The 17,710-nt window shown below is 45.2% G+C and overlaps 1 protein-coding gene across 1 annotated transcript in view; it reads left to right on the forward strand.

Moving 5' to 3' along the window:
* The window catches only part of DNAH9 (dynein axonemal heavy chain 9), a 1,435,662-nt gene that overhangs the window by 586,481 nt on the left and 831,471 nt on the right, over positions 1 to 17,710 (forward strand). The window contains exon 37 of the mRNA XM_086930591.1: positions 14,952 to 15,125. Within this exon, the coding sequence (XP_086786717.1) occupies positions 14,952 to 15,125 (174 nt within the window). The remainder of the gene's footprint in view (positions 1 to 14,951; positions 15,126 to 17,710) is intronic.

Consider the following 17,710-nt stretch of genomic DNA (forward strand, 5'->3'; position numbering starts at 1 on the left):
TGAGTGGTGAGTGACCTGCCCTCCCATAGGAATGAATGGGGAATATGTATGCCCATGGTAGTTCCTGATGTGTGGGGAGTGCAGGGGCGAGTTTGGTATGTACGAACTCGTGAGAATGAATGCTGCAAAATGGTATATGCGGCATGAGTGTGTCTAGTCTAGAAGTGCCTCTTTTAGGATTTGGCATATTTGTGTCTAGCGTGTGATTGGCTGGTGAGCCTGGGTCAGGAGTGCCTGGGCCTGCTTGTGGATTGACTGTCTGGTTTGAGGGTGACAGGGGCTGGAGAGCCCAGGAGGTTGTCTGAGTCAGCCCGTGGATGAAAGGCAGCATCTGCTGCCAGGGAAGTGGGAGGAGATGGCACCTGATAGTGAAGGGCTGTGCCTGCTTGACTACAAAGCTGGCTCCACCTCCCGCTGGGCGACTGTCACCTCTGTCCCTGATACTGAAGGGACTTCCCTCTAAACCAGTCCAGCTGGTTCTCACACTGAGACTTCAAAGACTTCAAAGACTTTTCACTGTATAAGAAGGGGCTGTGTCCCCTTCCAAAATGTTCTTGTTTTCAACTTTAATCTGCCAGGGGCATGCTGCTGCTGGGGCCCAGGGGAATCCCTGGGCCCTGCCCAGCTCCTGGACACCTGATGGACTTTTCCTGGGGGACCCTTTGCCTGTGGTCCCCTGCTGCAGACTGCTGGGGACTTTTGCTTCCTTTTGCCAAGGCTTATTACAGCCTGGAAGTGCCTGGAGGACTTTGCTGCTGGGAGCGCCTGGAAGCGCTTTATTTTAAAACCTTCTTGGTCCTTGTAGCGCTGGGGGAGTGCTGGATGTTGTCTCTAGCGCTTAAGAGCGCTTCATATTGCTGTAGCGCTTGGAACGCGCTGTATTTGGATTGTAGCGCTTAAGCGCGCTTCCACCTGGCCCCTTGGCGCCTGGAGGTGCTTCTGTATGTGGCCCGCATGTTTATTTACTTTGCGAGTGCCCACCTCGCTTATTTTTAACTTTACTTTATCTTCGGCTGCCCACGCCGATATTTTGATTGCCTGCCCGCCTGCCTGCCTAGCGAGGGCCGCCGTGCTGCCCGCGGCGACCCGGAAGTGCTTGGCCGGCCGGCCAATCACAGAGCGGCTGGCCGGAAGTCCCGCCCCGCAGCCTGGGAGGCGGAGAGAGGAGGAACCATGGCGGCCAGAGAGCAGGGCCCCCGTGTGCCGAGGGAGCCCTGCAGCGGGAGAGAAGAAGAGGCAGTGCGGCGATGTCCCAGCGAGGCTCCTGGGAAGGAAGAGGAGCCCCGCCTGCTGCCCCCGAGGAGTCCCGCATTGTGGAGAAGCCCCGCCCGAGGCCTGGTAAGTTAGGGCTGGGCCAGGTGAGACGGGGGCAGTGCTGTTGCTGCTCCGTGAGGGAGCAGATGGAGTTTGGTGGTGCCGGTGGAGGCACGGTGTTAAGAGCGGCCCAGTGTGGCAGTGGGCCGCTCCAACGAGGCGGATGGGTGCACGGGCCTGGAGGGGCCCACACTTTGCCCTTTAAGGGGAGGGTGGTGCCGGGGCACGTTGTCGGTGCCTGCCCCCTCCCCCTGCGCCCGTCTTCAGAGCATCCCCGATGGCAGAAGGCCGCTCCAACGTGGGGGCAGACTTGTCTAGAGAGCCTTGGTGGCTCAGAGGGCCATTTTTGTGTTTAGAGCCACGGAGGCTCTAGAGGACATACATAATTTACGAGCCCAGCGATGCTCGAGGGCCATAGTAGATAGAGGGGGCATCGGGGCATATTGCCGGTGCTCGCCCCCTCCTGCCTGCGAAAGGCTTTGTTTAGAGCCTGTGTGGCTCAGGTGGCGCAGATTTGTTCTAGGGGCTACTGAGAGCCCTGCCACAGCTTTTTGATCCCAGCTGCCCAGCACTTTGTGGGCAGCTGCCACGTTTAGGCTTTTGGTACTTTTTGACTGGTGCTGCATGGCAGCGCACTCTGACATTGGACTCAGGGCATCCTTGCCCCACAAGGCCAGTTGGCCTAGGGACTGCCACAGGTGGTGGCTTATGTAAGTCATGCGCAATGTGATTTCTATAGTTTTAATAGTAATTGCCTACTGTGTGTTTTGTTTGCGCTATTGACTTCTGTTCTGGCACCTCTGAATGTGTAGGTTTATGCATTATGTGTCTTTCTTTCCATGCGCTGCACCTCTGAATGCTTAGTCATCATGTGTCTTCTTGCGCTGCACCCCTGAATGTATTTTATTGCATCATGTGCTTTATTCTTAACACCTCTGAATGCTTAGTCATCATGTGTCTTCTTGCGCTGCACCCCTGAATGTATTTTATTGCATCATGTGCTTTATTCTTAACACCTCTGAATGCTTATGGCATCATGTGTTTCTCTTTATTACTCTTCTGAATGTGTTTTATGCAGCATGGGTAAGGTGTTCTGGTTTATACCCCTAAATGTGTTTATTCTTAGGTGGTAGTCCTTTTTAGTACAGGTGGTCCTAGTAAGGTCCTGGTTCCTGTTACCAGTGGATACTGGTTGTGATCTTTGTGATTACCATTTTATGTTTATTATTTCTTATTCTAGAAGTACTATATCTGATCTGACAGTGGCCCATGTGGCCCTGTCTTGTAAATAATCCCATGTGAATATTACCCGTGCCAGTTGGCACCATGGATATGTTTGATTTTATCTGATGTGTTTTTACAATACAAAAGTTATTTTTATAATAACCTTGGGTGGAGTCTCTTTTGTGGTGTGCCTAGTATGTTGTTGCTGTTGTGCGCTGACGCAAATGCTTTACACATTGCCTCCGAGTTTAGCCTTACTGCTTGTGCCAAGCTACCAAGGGGGTGAGCAGGGGTTATCTTGGCGTGTGACCTCCTTGCCCTGACTAGAATGGTGGTTTCTGCCTGGCTTTGGCGTCAGCCATAGCCTACCAGAAATAGCCAGTTATTCTAACACCTTGTATGGTAGTAAGGAGTGAATACAGAGACAAGTGGGTGGCACGGGAAGGAGGAATGAGTGGGGATAAAATCCAGAAAGTTCATGGTTAATAACTTCACCATTGAAAAGGTAGATAATTTCAATTATCTGGGAAACCTCTTTAACAATAAACTGAGTTGGGCCCCACTAATGAAGGCTCGAGTTCAGAGCGCTAGTCCTTCAATAGAAGGCCTCCGGTCGCACACCTAAAAACCCTGTACAGATCTAAATGCCTGTCCGTGGCCACCTATGGGGCAGGGGTGTGGGGGATTGAAAGTCCTGCCACGATATAGGTCATGGAAAATAAATTCTTAAAGCGTGTACTATCAATACCATTAGGCTCATCAAATAGTTTCTCTCATGATGAAATGGGTATGAGTTATGTGAGTGATATCATTTGTCTTTCACCCTTATTATTATGGGGCAAAATATGGCTGTCTGAGGATATTCAGCTCTCTACGGATATTCTCCAAGACTGTAAAAGCCTTGACAATGGAAAGCAGATTCCTTGGTTGTCATATGTTAGTGACATGTTACACAAAATAGGCCTGGGCCATGTCTATGACAATCCGGAAAAAACCCAGGGAGATATTAAAACACTTATTAAAACAAGTTTCTGGAAATCCTCACATGCACTTTCCTTGGTCGGGTCAACAGGATGTGTGGCTAAATTGCAGCACCAGTTTTATTTAACTTTCACAACCCATGTGCAATGGCGGTTTTATCTTACAAGGTTCAGGCTAAACATTCTGCACTTTCTCTTTGCCTTTCCTAAACAAGGGAGTTGGTGTGAGAGGCTGCCCCCTTGTTCTTGTAATAACAAAGTTAGTCAGAGTACTATACATGTTGTCCTCTTTTGTTCTTTATATAAGGAACCAGGAACCAGATTCATTAAGCCAATTCTGAAGGGGCAACAACCATGTAATTATAAAGAAGGCTATGACTACTTGCTATCATTATCATCTTCTGGAGTATGTTGCGCCATGTTAAATTTTATACGAGTGTCACTCCAGATTAGGAAACGGTACGGCTAACTTGGCCTTAGACCTGTACATTGTTGTGGAAATTTGTTTGTTTTTTACTTGCTGCTATCTGATGGTCATTCTAGCATACGTATTATATGAAATAACACTTGTTGACTTAAGGTGATCAATACGGGTTTTTGTCTGTATGTTCCTTTGTGATACATTACTTGTGAATATATTAATTAATGTTTTTAACTTTCTCAATGTGTAATTTTAGATGTTTTTTTTTAAATTAAAATTGTAAATCATGTTTTTTAAAAATGTTTTGCTTTTATGATTCTTTCCTTGAATCGAATAACGTTTTTGAACCGAACCGAACTGAGTGTGGGTGGCAGGCAGGAGAAAGATTGAGTCGCACAGAAAAGAGGGAGGACCAGAGGGAGATGTGGGCAATGTGAACGAATAGCAAACACCAGGGAAAGAAAGAGCTGGAAGCATAGCTGCCAAGGTTTCAGGTTGCTTTCGTGTGACATTTTCATAATTTTAGGGAAATTATGAGTGACATTCAATAACTATGAGTGACATTTTCTCGCGAGCAAAATCAGGCAATGAAGACGAGAGACACATAAATATCAGAAATTACGCCAGTGCACAACATAGTTTTCTTGAAGTTTGTGGTTCCTATTTATACAACAGCACACATTCCTTTCTGAGGCACTGCGCAATGTTCAGCTTCTTCATTTCTTATGCTCAAAGTCTGTCATATCTGCCAAGTATTGTAACATTTCAATGGTTTCAATGTCCTTATGGGTAACATTCAGCTACCAAGTGTGTGACACATAGAGTGACACTCTCTCACCATTAAAACCATGTAATGAAATGCATTGAAAGGGCTAAATATCAGAAATTACAATATTTTGAATAAGAAGCTCTAAAGACATCTTGAAACTAATAGAAAACGACTGAAATTAAAGATCACTAACCTACAACGTCTTTATAAAATGACCATACTGTAAAACAATTATGGTAAATCCTTTCATGGCAATGAAGACACACTAGAAAGAAGTTTGCAGGGGTTGTGAGACACTTGTTTAGCCTGGCACGACATAAATCGTGGATCAACACTATGGAGCAGGCACAAAGTAAGTTTTGGAGGCCAGTGACTGAAAATATACTGAGGTTCAGAAAAGCATGCCTCTGGCTCCTAGTAGAATATGACTAAAAAAATGGAACGGTGGCAGAGTAGGCGTAGTAGGTTAATATAGGCTGATGAGCTGCAGAGAGTGCAGTCCTGAGCTGTCAGAGAACTCACATGTGTCTGTCACCCAGACTGGAAAAGAACCCCCCCCCCCCACTCCAGGACAGCAGTGGGATGGAAAATAAATCGTGGCAACAGACAAGAGTGCCCCCTGTTTAGCAAAGCAGACAATTAAAATGAGCCTACATTTGCAAGTCAGAGCAATTTTGAACTTGTCCAGACACCACAGAATACTTTTTTGCAATGTATAGAAGACTACGTGCATCTTGGCTTGCTGCAAGTAATCTTTGTTATATAATGAGGGAAATCAACAGTAATATTTGGTGCAACAGCCCACAAACAGCCAAAAGTATTCAACCCTCACACTGACTTGTGGTGTGATCTATCCTTCGGGGCCTGGCAGATGGGGACTCAACGGAAAAGAAAGTTGCTGCCCCCAAACTCCGCTGATTTACAAGATAGAAACTCAATTTAAACTCCGGGCAAGGTTTGGTAATTATATGAGGGAAATAAACAGTAAAAAAAAAAACTGACGCTACGCAGCGGACCTAGCAGGCCCTGAATCAGTCAAAGAAAGTCAGCTCACACAAAGATCTATGACAGTGACATGCCTGCTTTTGGAAACCACTGCACTTGCAACAGGCACAGCAAAAAAAAACAGAGAGTTACCAAAGGCCTGTAATATAAAATCTTCCTTGCCTAGAAAACCTCTGCTCCCTTCTTTAATCGTGTGCCGCCTCCTGAGTGCATGTGAATAAGGGCACTGACGGAATGACTGTAGACAAGCGGCCACATGCATCATTGTTGCCGTTTGCGATTTCTTAATTGTGAAAATTAAGGAATCGCAATTAAGAAATCGCAAACGGCTATGCACCAAGAAATCACATTTTTTTTTGCGATTTCTTAAATTTCCTTAATTGCGATTCACAATTTACGAAACGCAATTAAGGAATCCCTTCCTATTGATTGAATGAATGGGAAGTCATTTTCAATTTGCGATTCGCAATTTACGAATCGCAAATTAAAAATGCAATTTCAAGGGTGCAGGGGGGGGGTCCAAAGGACCCCCCCTGCACCCCTGAAATATAACTTTAAGTGCATTTTTCACACACACATGCCCCAAGGGCATGTGTGTGTGTAAAATGAAACTTTCAAAAATGCACTTTTGTACATTTTTGAAAGTTTTCACAAATTACCATGAAGGTCAACTTCATGGTAATTTACCTCTCCCTATTTGCGAATTCGCAAATTTAAAATGTTCATGCATTGCATTTAAGAAATCTTAAATTGCGATTTCTTAAATGCAATCGCAATTTTAGAAATCGCAATGTGATTGCGATTTCTAAAATTGGGAAAAACATGATGCATCCCAATTTTGTAAACTGTATTCGCAAACGGCCGAAAATTGCGATTCGCATCATTTGCGAATTCAATTTACTTTGATGCATGTGGGCATTAGTTCCCTGCACCCAAAAAACGGCACAGTTAGTCTGAATTGTGCCTAACATGAGGCCTTACCAAAAATTACATAGCCAGGTAGTAACACATTTCTGCACATACGGCCGGCTTGCTAAGGGATTCCTGACGCGTTAAATCATGATGGGCTAAGTTAGTTTATAAGATTGTAGTTTATGATCTGGGGACCAGGGTGGTGTCAGAAGCACCTCTGCTGGGTGCCGAAAGAGCTTGGTAAGTGAGGGCACATACTACTACAGAGGGCCATGTGCAAACAACATTTAACATGTCCCATACCGCGGAAGCTTTCTACTGTTAACTACATCGCACGGATAGTTAGCGCTTAGGCAGACTTAATTTTGCAGAGGGGTGTTCGGGTGTCAGGGAGAGAGCCCAGGCTGGCAGCCCGGTCTGGGTCGTCTATGTGCCAGTGAGGGTCGCTACGCTCAGCTACTAGCTGCAGCCCTCTGGGCACTGCAGTTGAGCTGCAAACAACAATGATTAAATACCACTCTGCCGGTTGCCGCAGTGATCCATCCATATGTTTCATCAACTGCCTGCACTGCCCCGCAGCCCTGCCTGGCCCCGCTGTGTCTGCATCGTCACAGGAGCTGAGCTCCTGATTGCAGGAAGCACTGCAGCATGAGCAAAAATGAAACTGATTTCAAATATTTCGCCACCCACCGTCTGCCAAATAACTGTGATTTTCAGACAAATTCACACCCTACACCAGTATGCTGTGCTGCGCATAATTGAATTCTCGTGTTACATTGTTGTACTTCAGCTCGGACAGCCCCCAAGCCTGTGGAGCACCGCGCACTTCCAGCCACTCTACTAAATCATGTTTCACCACTAATCAGCTAGCGCTCTCCCAACCACTTGACAGCTGAGCTGAGGTGCTATATATGCATGACAATGCATTTCAGTGCGGTGATGCGGACCACCACACTGAAATAAGTTAGTCTAAAGCCTGATGCGTGGTACTTGGCAGGGCTGAAGAAAAAGTGGTAGGAGTGAGGAAAAAATAAGACACACTGGAAAGAGGTAAAGTGTATTTGGGAAAAATATCGGAAACAAAAATATCTTGGGACAGAATATCGTGTCAAAAATATTGAGGACAAGATTATTGTGTGGGTCATTTTCTTTGGGTTAAGTAAAGTTTTACAATATATAACTCTACATTTATGGATCCTGACAATATATATCTTCAAGATACGCAGATTTGGAGTTAATAATAGTGAATTTATACTTACCTATTGTTAGATTTGGACCTGCTTGCAGGGTCATCCCAAACTTTTCGCTTTTCCCCCTACCCTTTTTTTTGCTATATGTGTGTGATTAAAAGCTGTGCAATGGTGTGCGTGAGTTCATTTTCACCATTATAAGAAATGTTACGTTTAAAATGGACGCCATTGCTGTGTGTTTGTGACGCCTGCCTGCGGTGGGTTGGCGGTCTAGTCTTTGAAGTGACACGGTGCTCTACACCTCCCCCACAGTGACAGTTCGGACTGAAACTACCGGGGTAGAAGAAGGTTCTAGCCCCTTCTGGTAGGTAGCGTGAGGGGGATATATATATAGGGGGGCTATGTCTCCATGTGCTCAGACTGTGCGTGTACTTTGATTGAGAGGGGACACTCTGCCAGTAGGTACCGCCACAAGGGCCTGTGTGGTGGCCCCTCAGCCCATCTGTACCCTTCTGTTGTCCACAGGGCTAGGGAGAGCCCTTTGCTGAAGTGAAGACTGAGGTGCCAGGAGGAGTGCCACTGGATGGGGGATGACCGTTCCCCGGAACTGCTGTCCTATTTTGATGAGTGCCCTCTGCCTGCTGAACTTGCCCAGTATTGCCTGCCTGCTCTCCTGCTCTAGCGCCTCGTGAGCGCTACAGTTTTATTTTGTGGGATCTAGTGCCTTGGGAGTGCTATATTGGGCTGGACTGTACTCCCAGGAGGTGAGGAGCGTGGGCGCTACTTTGCTGTGTGGGACTGTGTGCCTCTGGGCCCTAGCGCCTCGTGAGCACTGCATGTGGAGTGCCAGGAGAGAGAGGCGCTATCTTGTTGTCCCGGGAGCGCTAGATTTCCATTGCCCAGGAGGGGAGGAGCGCTATCTGTTGTCCCTGAAGCTTCTGGTGGGACCTAGTGCCTTGTGAGCGCTATATTCAAATTACTGGGGAAGAAGGAGCGTGGATCCAGCAGCCCGGTGCTGCTGCCGTGCTCTGAGTAAATCCCGGCGTGTGGGATTGACCTCCCCGCAGTCCTAAGATTGGCGGGAGACTACCCCGCGCTTTTGCCGCATTTGTGCGCATTTTTATCACCGGTGCCCACCCTCTGTTTTCGCGGCGCTTTCCAGGCTAATTTTTGCTGGCGGGAGGTCTTTATGCAAATAAATAGCTGAAGCCCACCCCGCATTTCTGCTGTGTTGTTGTGCTCCCCAGCGGGTGCCTACCCCGCTTTATGCATATTTTATGAGCGGGTGCCCACCATGCGTGTGAATAGGGAGAGAAGCTCCTTTGCAGATAAGGCAGGTGCCCACCCCGCTTAGTATTGCAAGTTTGGAGGGAGCCTACCTCTCATTGCCGCCAGAGATCTCCGCTGCGACCGTACCGCAGAGAGAGGAGCACGGAGGAGATCGAAGGCAGGCACCTGCGCCTCATGGTGGGCAGGGCTGCTGGGTCAGAGCCTCGCGGAAGCCGTCTCCGCTTCCCATTGCCTGAGGGAAACCGTCAGGATCCTTGCGGGCCCTGTATCAAAGTCCCAGGTCCCAGGAGGGGGCCCGGGTGAAGCCAAGTGAGGTGCTGCGGATGGCGAGCGGGGCTCCAGAAGGTCAGTAAGAGCCCCGCGTGCGCCAACAAGAAGAGCCTGGGCCGGCAGGAGCCCACCCCACCTGCGCGTGGCCTTGCCTGCAAGGAGAGAATGGGAGGAGAGGCTCCGGTTGGGCAGGGACTGCTGAGGCACATTGTTGGTGCTTGCCCTCCCCGTGGAGACGTCCGGAGCCTGCCCCAAGAGCCTGCTGAGTGGGGCATTGGGGAACTGGTAAATGGGGCAACAGGGCACATGATCAGTGCCTGCCCTCGGTTGTCCTTCCAAGAGAACCAGAGTTGTCGCGTGGGCTTTCCCAGCTGCCCCGTTTAGCAGGGGGCAGCTGCAATGGGCGTTCAGCTGATGGGGGAGTCCCAGAGTGGGGCTTCCAGGGGCATCCTTGGAACTTTAGGGTCCCTAAAAAAGAAGAACCCAACAGGCCAGTATTGTGGAAACGGTTGTGCATGTACAAGGTTCACCCTTCTGACCGTAGGCCTAATGTATTTCCACGCTTAGAGTATTCCTGCAATGATGGTTTCACCTTGATGACGGATCTGATGTGTTTTCCTACCTACGGATGGTGCTTGACCTCATGTGATTTTACCTAGTGGGCTTATACTACTGCGAATGCACAATATGTTTTCATGCCTCATGTCATGCAACAATGTTTTACCCTACGCCTAGCCTGATAAATACCTTGGTTTATGTTAAGGGGGTATGCTTTATACTTTGCCTACCATGGTGGGCCCTATAATGCTGGTGTACTTTATGCATTCTTACTGCTATGAGGATTTCAGACCTTTCACTCCAGGCCTCCTACAAACATGACTCATACTAAGGAATGGTATGCCTAATGTGTGCTTATGCTTTTACGCTACTACGGATGCCTCTAGGTTCACAGTTCTATGCCCCCTCTGATTTGTGCCCACGTTATGATGCAGGATGTTCATCCTTTTATGCTAATGAGGAACGCCCTAACGATGCCTAATGCCATGATGTATGCCTAACGTGTCTTTACACTAATGATATTGCACTTATGCTTCATCTGTTTTACTGCATAAGGTGGCTACAGGCTAATGTGTCATGCTAATGTGATTTATGCCCACAGGGTTGTGCCTGATAATGCTTTTGTGCTTATGGCAATGTTGCCACTGCTAACACGTTTAGGCCTAATGCTCTTGTGCTAGCGGGTTGTTTCTAAGTTCAGGATTTTGCCAGGACTACTGGCCGTCATACCTTTGTTGCTCATGGACTTTACCTTTATTTCTGGTATTCTGGTGTTCTGGCAGCGGCCCGATTTGCCCTGCCTTGTAAACAGTCCCCGTGTAAATTGCTTCCCAGTGCCGGTTGGCACAGTGTATATGCAACTGTGATTACATTCTGACATGTTTATTTCACAATACACAAGTTATTTTCACCTTATACGTGTGTGGAGTCTCTTTTGTAGTGTGTCCAGTGTGTCGCCTGTGAGTGTGCTGCGCAGATGCTTTACACAATGCCTCAGAGTTTGGCCTACCCGCTCCGCACCACGCTACCCCGTTTCTAACACCTATTTGGACTTATCTCAATATTCTGGTCCTCAATATTTTTGACACAATATCTGTCAACACAATATTTGTGTTACCTATATCCTGTCACTAATCTTGAAGGGAGTGCGCACAACCCTGAGAAGCTGAAATTGAGATCTGTCTTAAAATAGTTTTGCATCCAGTGAAGTGCAAAACTGAGATGGAAAAATAGACTTTAGCAGCCAACAGTATTAGGTTAGAGAGAAATGATACTGTGGGTAAGCTGCTTGCTAAACAAAACAATGGTTGAAAGTGGCAGTTACACAGCCCACTGTGAGTATATTAGAGACAATAGATCTTTTTAACAACTCTCCGGTCAAAGCACAGATCCAAAAAGAAAATTCAGTCAACAGATATCTCAAGGAGTCTGGCTTTGGGAATGTCATCTGCACCTGTGGCTCTTGCTAGATCTTTGTTGTGTAATTCAAAGGTATTTCCAATTCTGCACAGGTTAAATTCCCACATATTGAACTGGAGTTCCAATTACCTAAAAAGGGTGCACATTTTCCATACATTGCTTTCGCATATGTATGCAAAATGACAACGCAATTATGCATAATTACACATAAGGCAAATCGATCATTTCACTCTAAATTTTAGAGTGAAATACATCCTAAAGTCTATTTTTTGGCACAAGGATAGATTTAAATAAAATCAGCATGAACAGCTGTTCATGTTCTGTTGTTCTCTGTGTTCGAATTGTTCTAATCATGAAAAAGATGTACTACAAATGGTGAGAAATTATGCTGAGTGACATAATGGCATAATTTCCGGAATTTATGTAACAAGCATAAGAAGATATTACCTAAATTATACGAATTATGCAGGCTTAATTTAAATTTCTCCTAGGCCTTGTCAGCAGCAAGAGTCTGAGTCACTGATCTATCTTTTCACTTATTAATTAGGCTTACTTTCTTGGAAGTTCAGCTCTATATGGCATAACAACAAATATAATAACTGCAAATATTATACTACGTATGTATTTATAAATCACTTCATGACATTTTTCTCCAGCTTGTAGCACCTATTAACCATTATCGTCAAAGGATATTTTTTGCTCTGCCATATTTTGTCTGTGAAATATCCAACCTAGAGGCTGGGATATTTTAAAAAGATATACTCTTCAGAATTTCCATTGTTAAGCAGTACTCACCTCATCGCAGGTGTCTTCTATTACCTGCTGAAGTATCCATTAGTGCACTTTACCATCAACTATTACAATGTACTGCTTAACTACATTTGATCTCGTGCTACGATGAGGTCAGTGGACCACTCCCAGCTGCCCCTCAGCTCCTTGAATGTGGTGCCATCATGCAGACATGCAGTTCAAGGTCACACAGGGTGTATCGCCACCTATGTGTCCCAGTCCATAAAAAAATGCAGAAGGAGAGACAACCTTTTCCACCACCCCCTGAGCTCTTCTAGAATAAAAGGTCCACCACCCCTTCACATGAAGTAAAGGAACCGCTTTTCCACCACGCCTCTCCCCTCAGGTCTTCAAGAAGAAAAGGCCCACTTGGCCCTTCACCTAAAGGAGAGAATACTATTTCCGCCTCTCCCCTCTGACCTTCCAAAGGAAAACGCCCACCTGGCCCTTCATCAAAGAATTGTAACCTGCCAAAGGCCTACCAGTAAGACAATCCTGCAAGGGCCTCAGGTTTTTTCTGCCAATGGAGCAAGACCTCATGGGCAGCCATGTGCTCATGAAACCCCCAGTGTACCACTTATACTGCAAGCCTCTCTTGTGCAGCCTCAACTGCTAGTCAACGCCTGGGAATTTTTTACTCCCTTTCAGTAATATCTTTGAGTGAGTACAAAAGCTGCAATTTAAAAAATAATATCGAATAATACAGACAAAGACAACAAAAGAGTTCTCGATTCTGTCTAATCCTGCGGACCTGAAAGTCCCCAAAAACATGAGGGGCAGCTTCGAATTTCTTTTCTAATGAATGTGGCACTCACCACCCTAAGAGGAATGTAAAGTTTCAAAGTAGCCTGTGCAGTGTGTGTATTCAAGTGTTAGGACGTGCAGTAGCTGGAGGGATCGAGTATTCATATTTTAATGTCTGATCTCTAATCCCTTTAGAATCTAGTTTTAGAGGGGAATTTGCAGCGAGGACAGATTTCTGCCTGGGTATGAACTAGCAGTAACAGGTTCTAAAACCCTCTTTAGACATTGGCTGTGGCAGAAGTTCAATGTTCATCCTGCGTTGTGCTGTTTGGACAGGAGCAGTGTCCTGGTGAGAGAGAGGCAACCAATATACAACAAAACTTCAGGTTTCTACTCCTATGAATTTAAAGTCAACTGGTTAAATTCATTGCTTCTTTCTGCACAGACTATCTAGCTTAATAGTATTGGGCCCGTAATTCCAGTTTTGAAAAGACACGCCTTTCTCGTAGATCAAAAGGAGTAAATGGCAAATTATTGTCAACTGAGATGTCTTTAACATTTTTGATTGGACAAACATTCTAAAATTTGGCCGATCTGTGCAATCTAACCAGTTAAACGTTTAGGATCTTGGACTTTATGGAGTCCATTACATGGCATTGGCGAATGCCCCTTACCCTTTGTGGCGCTATAAGTGGTGCGGATGTAGTGATGAGAGATACCAAGGAATCAGCGCCCAGACTGTGTCCCAGTGTCCCCCGAGTGCGCAGGTCTGCCCCTGCCGACAGATCCATCCGAGGACAGTGTTTCTTGCAATGTGATCCACTTTGCCACTACCCAATGGCGCCTAGTGGAGAAAACCAGGGAGTACACATCAGTCGAGGAAAAAGGAGTGCTGTTAGCTGGTGAATGCTGGGTGACAGCCTGGTAAACCGCAAGGGCAGCAGTAGACAGCATGCCCAGTATATCCATTACTATATAGCAGCTGTCATAGTACAGCTATGTCCCAGTCATGGTTAGTTATGCAACGGGGATAGGCTCTTCCACTCTTCAGAGTTGCTCATCCATATACGGAGGGGAGAGAGCAAACTACAAATAATCCGAGTGAATGTTCCCTACCATGTCTGCTGCTGACTCTACCTCCAAATACCATGCTCCAGTGCCAGTCCTCTCCTTCAAAGTGGTGCATGTGTCAATGCGGAGCACCTGCCAGAGTGGGTCATCACTGCTTGGGATGCAGGATGCTTTGCCTACGTTGATGGTCCCCAAATCGCAGAAAGTAGAGTGGCTAATCCTGGTTATCTATGTAAAGGGAGAGATTAGTCAAATGCTTGGTGCTCAGACACGCCTACCTCTATTAGTATGACACTTGTGTATCTTTAAATCCTCTGACAGACTAAGAGCAAATAAGACCACCACACTAAATAGAGCTCCACCTGGAGGAACGTGTGCTGGGCTTTATTATGATTTATCATTGCAGTGCTTTGATACCCCTAGAGGCTTTTAAGTGCTTTGTGAATAACATGGAGGAAAAACAACGGCTAAGTCACCGTGTTCACTCTTACCATAATCGAGCCATTGGACGGTTCTGGTGACCTGAAAAGCCTCAGTACCCAAGGCAGGGAGTTTGGTACAGGTCACCGACACCACAAAGGGGCATTACTGGCCCTTCAGGGAAATATCGGAATTTCTTATTTATTTTACACATCTGTTTGTTTGGAACTCTATACATCATTGTAATCGGATCATCATGTGAAACGCTAACTCACATAACATCAGCCCAAACTAGTTTTACATCTACAATACAATATGGCCTCGAACACTAAAGATATATCCTATATGTTTTATTATTAGAAACCTTATTTATAAATCCTGTTGTATCCGTGATCAGTTGTAAAGGATATAGTGAAAAGCACATGAAAATTGTTTGTATGAATTACATATACGATCTTGTGTAAATTTTGTATCCGATCCTGTAATAAAACTATGTACGAACTACAGCTTTTTAATATTTTTGACATCCACCGCTTTAATATGTTTCACCTTTACACATTGAATTCGTCTTGCAGCTCGTCGACTACAGAGTGGAGTTCAGCAAATGGTGGGTGACGGAATTTAAGACCATCAAGTTTCCCTCCCAAGGCACCGTCTATGACTACTACCTTGACCCGGAAACAAAGAAGTTTGAGCCCTGGTCCAAGCTCATTCCCAAATTTGAATTTGATCCAGATATGCCATTACAGGTTTGTGAAAGTCAATTGCTTTATAATTAAAATAAAAGAATACTTAATTTTCCCACAGCTGAGTGAGCTAATGTTCATTAATATTCTGAATGAGAACACCGAGGCGTGTTAATAGGGGTGAGGCTTTAATATTAACACAATGTTCCTTTGAAGGCCATTGGCAGGATTGTCTCGATTACACCGCGGTAGATAAAACAGATTGGGGGTGATGGAAAGTCATTATCATTCGAGGACCTGTCAGCGGCCAAATGAATGGCTAGGATCTAACCAACTCCAAGAGGAAAGAGGTCGTCAACGCTGATGCCTTTATTAACTCTTGAACTGCCGCTGGATGCACTATTGCTAGAATCTGAGAGGAGGGAATTGAAAACAAAATGGTTTTTAACATGGAATGGCTATGTAGAAGACTTACCTAGAGAAAGACTATATTGTGTGTTGTCTGTTCACTCCCAGTGGCTCAATCCCAAATGAGATCAAAAAGCACCAGCAGGTGTCCGACCTATCATGGGTGCAAATTTCCAACTTTTGGAATTCCCAAAAGTTTCTCCCCTTTCCCTGCAGTCTGTAACTTTTTGTACCACAACCATCCGCCCACCCCCTCCCGTTCGTGCCTTCTTTCATGCCAGCACTTCCAATTAAAATGCAATAGGTCTCGGGTAAATCCGAGCCCTATTGCATTTTCAATGCTTGTTTGTCCTGTGATTTGTTTGTGACTTTGCACTATATTTTGCCTGGCCTGTCTTAATGGCATGCGCAATACAAACAGCTCTCTTATGCTGCCTTATATTCTACGCATTCTGCATTTTCTTCATTCTTACTCGAATCCACGTAGCTTTGGTGGCGATGAAATAGTGCTGGCATATTCATTGTACCGAGAAGGGAAGCTGCTCACGCATTTATATATCTACATTTGATTATTTACGCCACATGGTGCCGCTTCAAAAATGCACACAATGCTAACATGTCTCACGCGTAACTATAATTTGACATACTGTACATGCGAGAATGCTTCTTATATCTATATAATGCGAACACCAGCTACATTAGGCAAGGACGTGTTTTTTTTTAATCACAGGATGTTGAGCGGATGCCAGGCTCGAACCTGCTTTCTCAGTCTTGAAGATCGGTAGCACACAATGAAGCACCCCGCTCGCGCTGGGAGATCCAGAAACCACACTTGAGGCAGGGCGGGCGGGGCTGACAGAGAGAACTTTTTCCCTCCTGTTAATTAGTACTATTTTCATGAATAAAGACCTAAGCGTTCTAATTGCAATTTAGACCCATTGTTGGCCGACACTTGCAGACAGCAGCTTACAAAACCTCTGAATTTTGCAGAGAAAATGGGGTTTTAACAAGCAAGGTTTAGTTTTTTTTTGTCTTCGATTTCTACATAATTTAAAAAAAATCTTCTTTTTACAACAATTAAATCTCAAAGTCCAGTATTTTAATTAATATTTTGAGTTAGCATTTCACTGTTACTAAGGGCCATATGTATCAAGATACAAATTAGCGATTCTGTAATAACGATTTTTAAGAAATCGCTATTTCAGAATCGCTAATTGGTATGTATCAAGAAAATCGCAAATATTTCGCGATTTCCTGATATTCCTTAATTGCGAATTCGCCCATAGGAAGGAATGGGGAGTTTTTCTCAATTTGCGATTCGCAATTTGCGAATCGCAAATTGAGAATAATTTCAAGGGGGCAGGGGTGTCCAAATGACACCCTGTTGCACCCTTGAAATAAGTATGGGTGCACATGTGGTGCACATACATGCCCTAAGGGAATGTATATGCGTCACAAGGCACTTTGAAAAATGCCGAAATGTGCATTTTTCAAGGAAATCGCAACTTACCACCAACTTTGCGATTCCTTAAGGGCATTTTGGATTTTTTTTGCTTCATACATTGCATTTAAGGAATCGCAAAATTTGCGATTCCTTACATGCAATCGCAAAATAAGGAATCGCAAATTTTGCGATTCCTTATTTTGCACCCAAATTCCTTCATACATACCATTTTGTGAAAATGAGTTTGCAAAAGCCGAAATTCTGTGAATTTCGGCGTTTGCGAACCCATTTGGCCTTGATACATATGGCCCTAAATACTTCATTAAATGATAACTGGACCAAAATAAACTTGTATTGTAAAAAAATATTTAACCTGTAATGTAGTCCTTTATTGCTGTTTCTGGATTGTAGCGACTTTTACGAGCCACTCTGCTTTTGAGTTTGTCGTTTATGATATCCTCTGAACCCCTCAATGGCAGTGAAGATTCCTACACATGGTTACTCACTCTGTACTCTCTGGACACAGGCTAAATGTTTTTGCAGACTTGCATTGAAAACCCAGCAACCAAAATTACAGATTAATATGTGTCCGATTGATGACCCCCAACATCCTGTCAATGCTCTGCCTTCATCACCATTCACAGTTTTATTAAAGTATTATAAACAATATTTGTGTTTAACCAAATGCGGTGGAACATCTTGGTGGTGCATGTTTTGAGGAAGGTGTTAAGAACTGGCTGCCTCTTGTGTTCCTGCTAAAGTGATTGGTAGTCTTCGGATAAGTGGAATGCCGAGA

The sequence above is a fragment of the Lissotriton vulgaris genome, chromosome 7 (genome assembly GCF_964263255.1).
Source record: "Lissotriton vulgaris chromosome 7, aLisVul1.2, whole genome shotgun sequence".
Lineage (NCBI taxonomy): Eukaryota > Metazoa > Chordata > Amphibia > Caudata > Salamandridae > Lissotriton > Lissotriton vulgaris.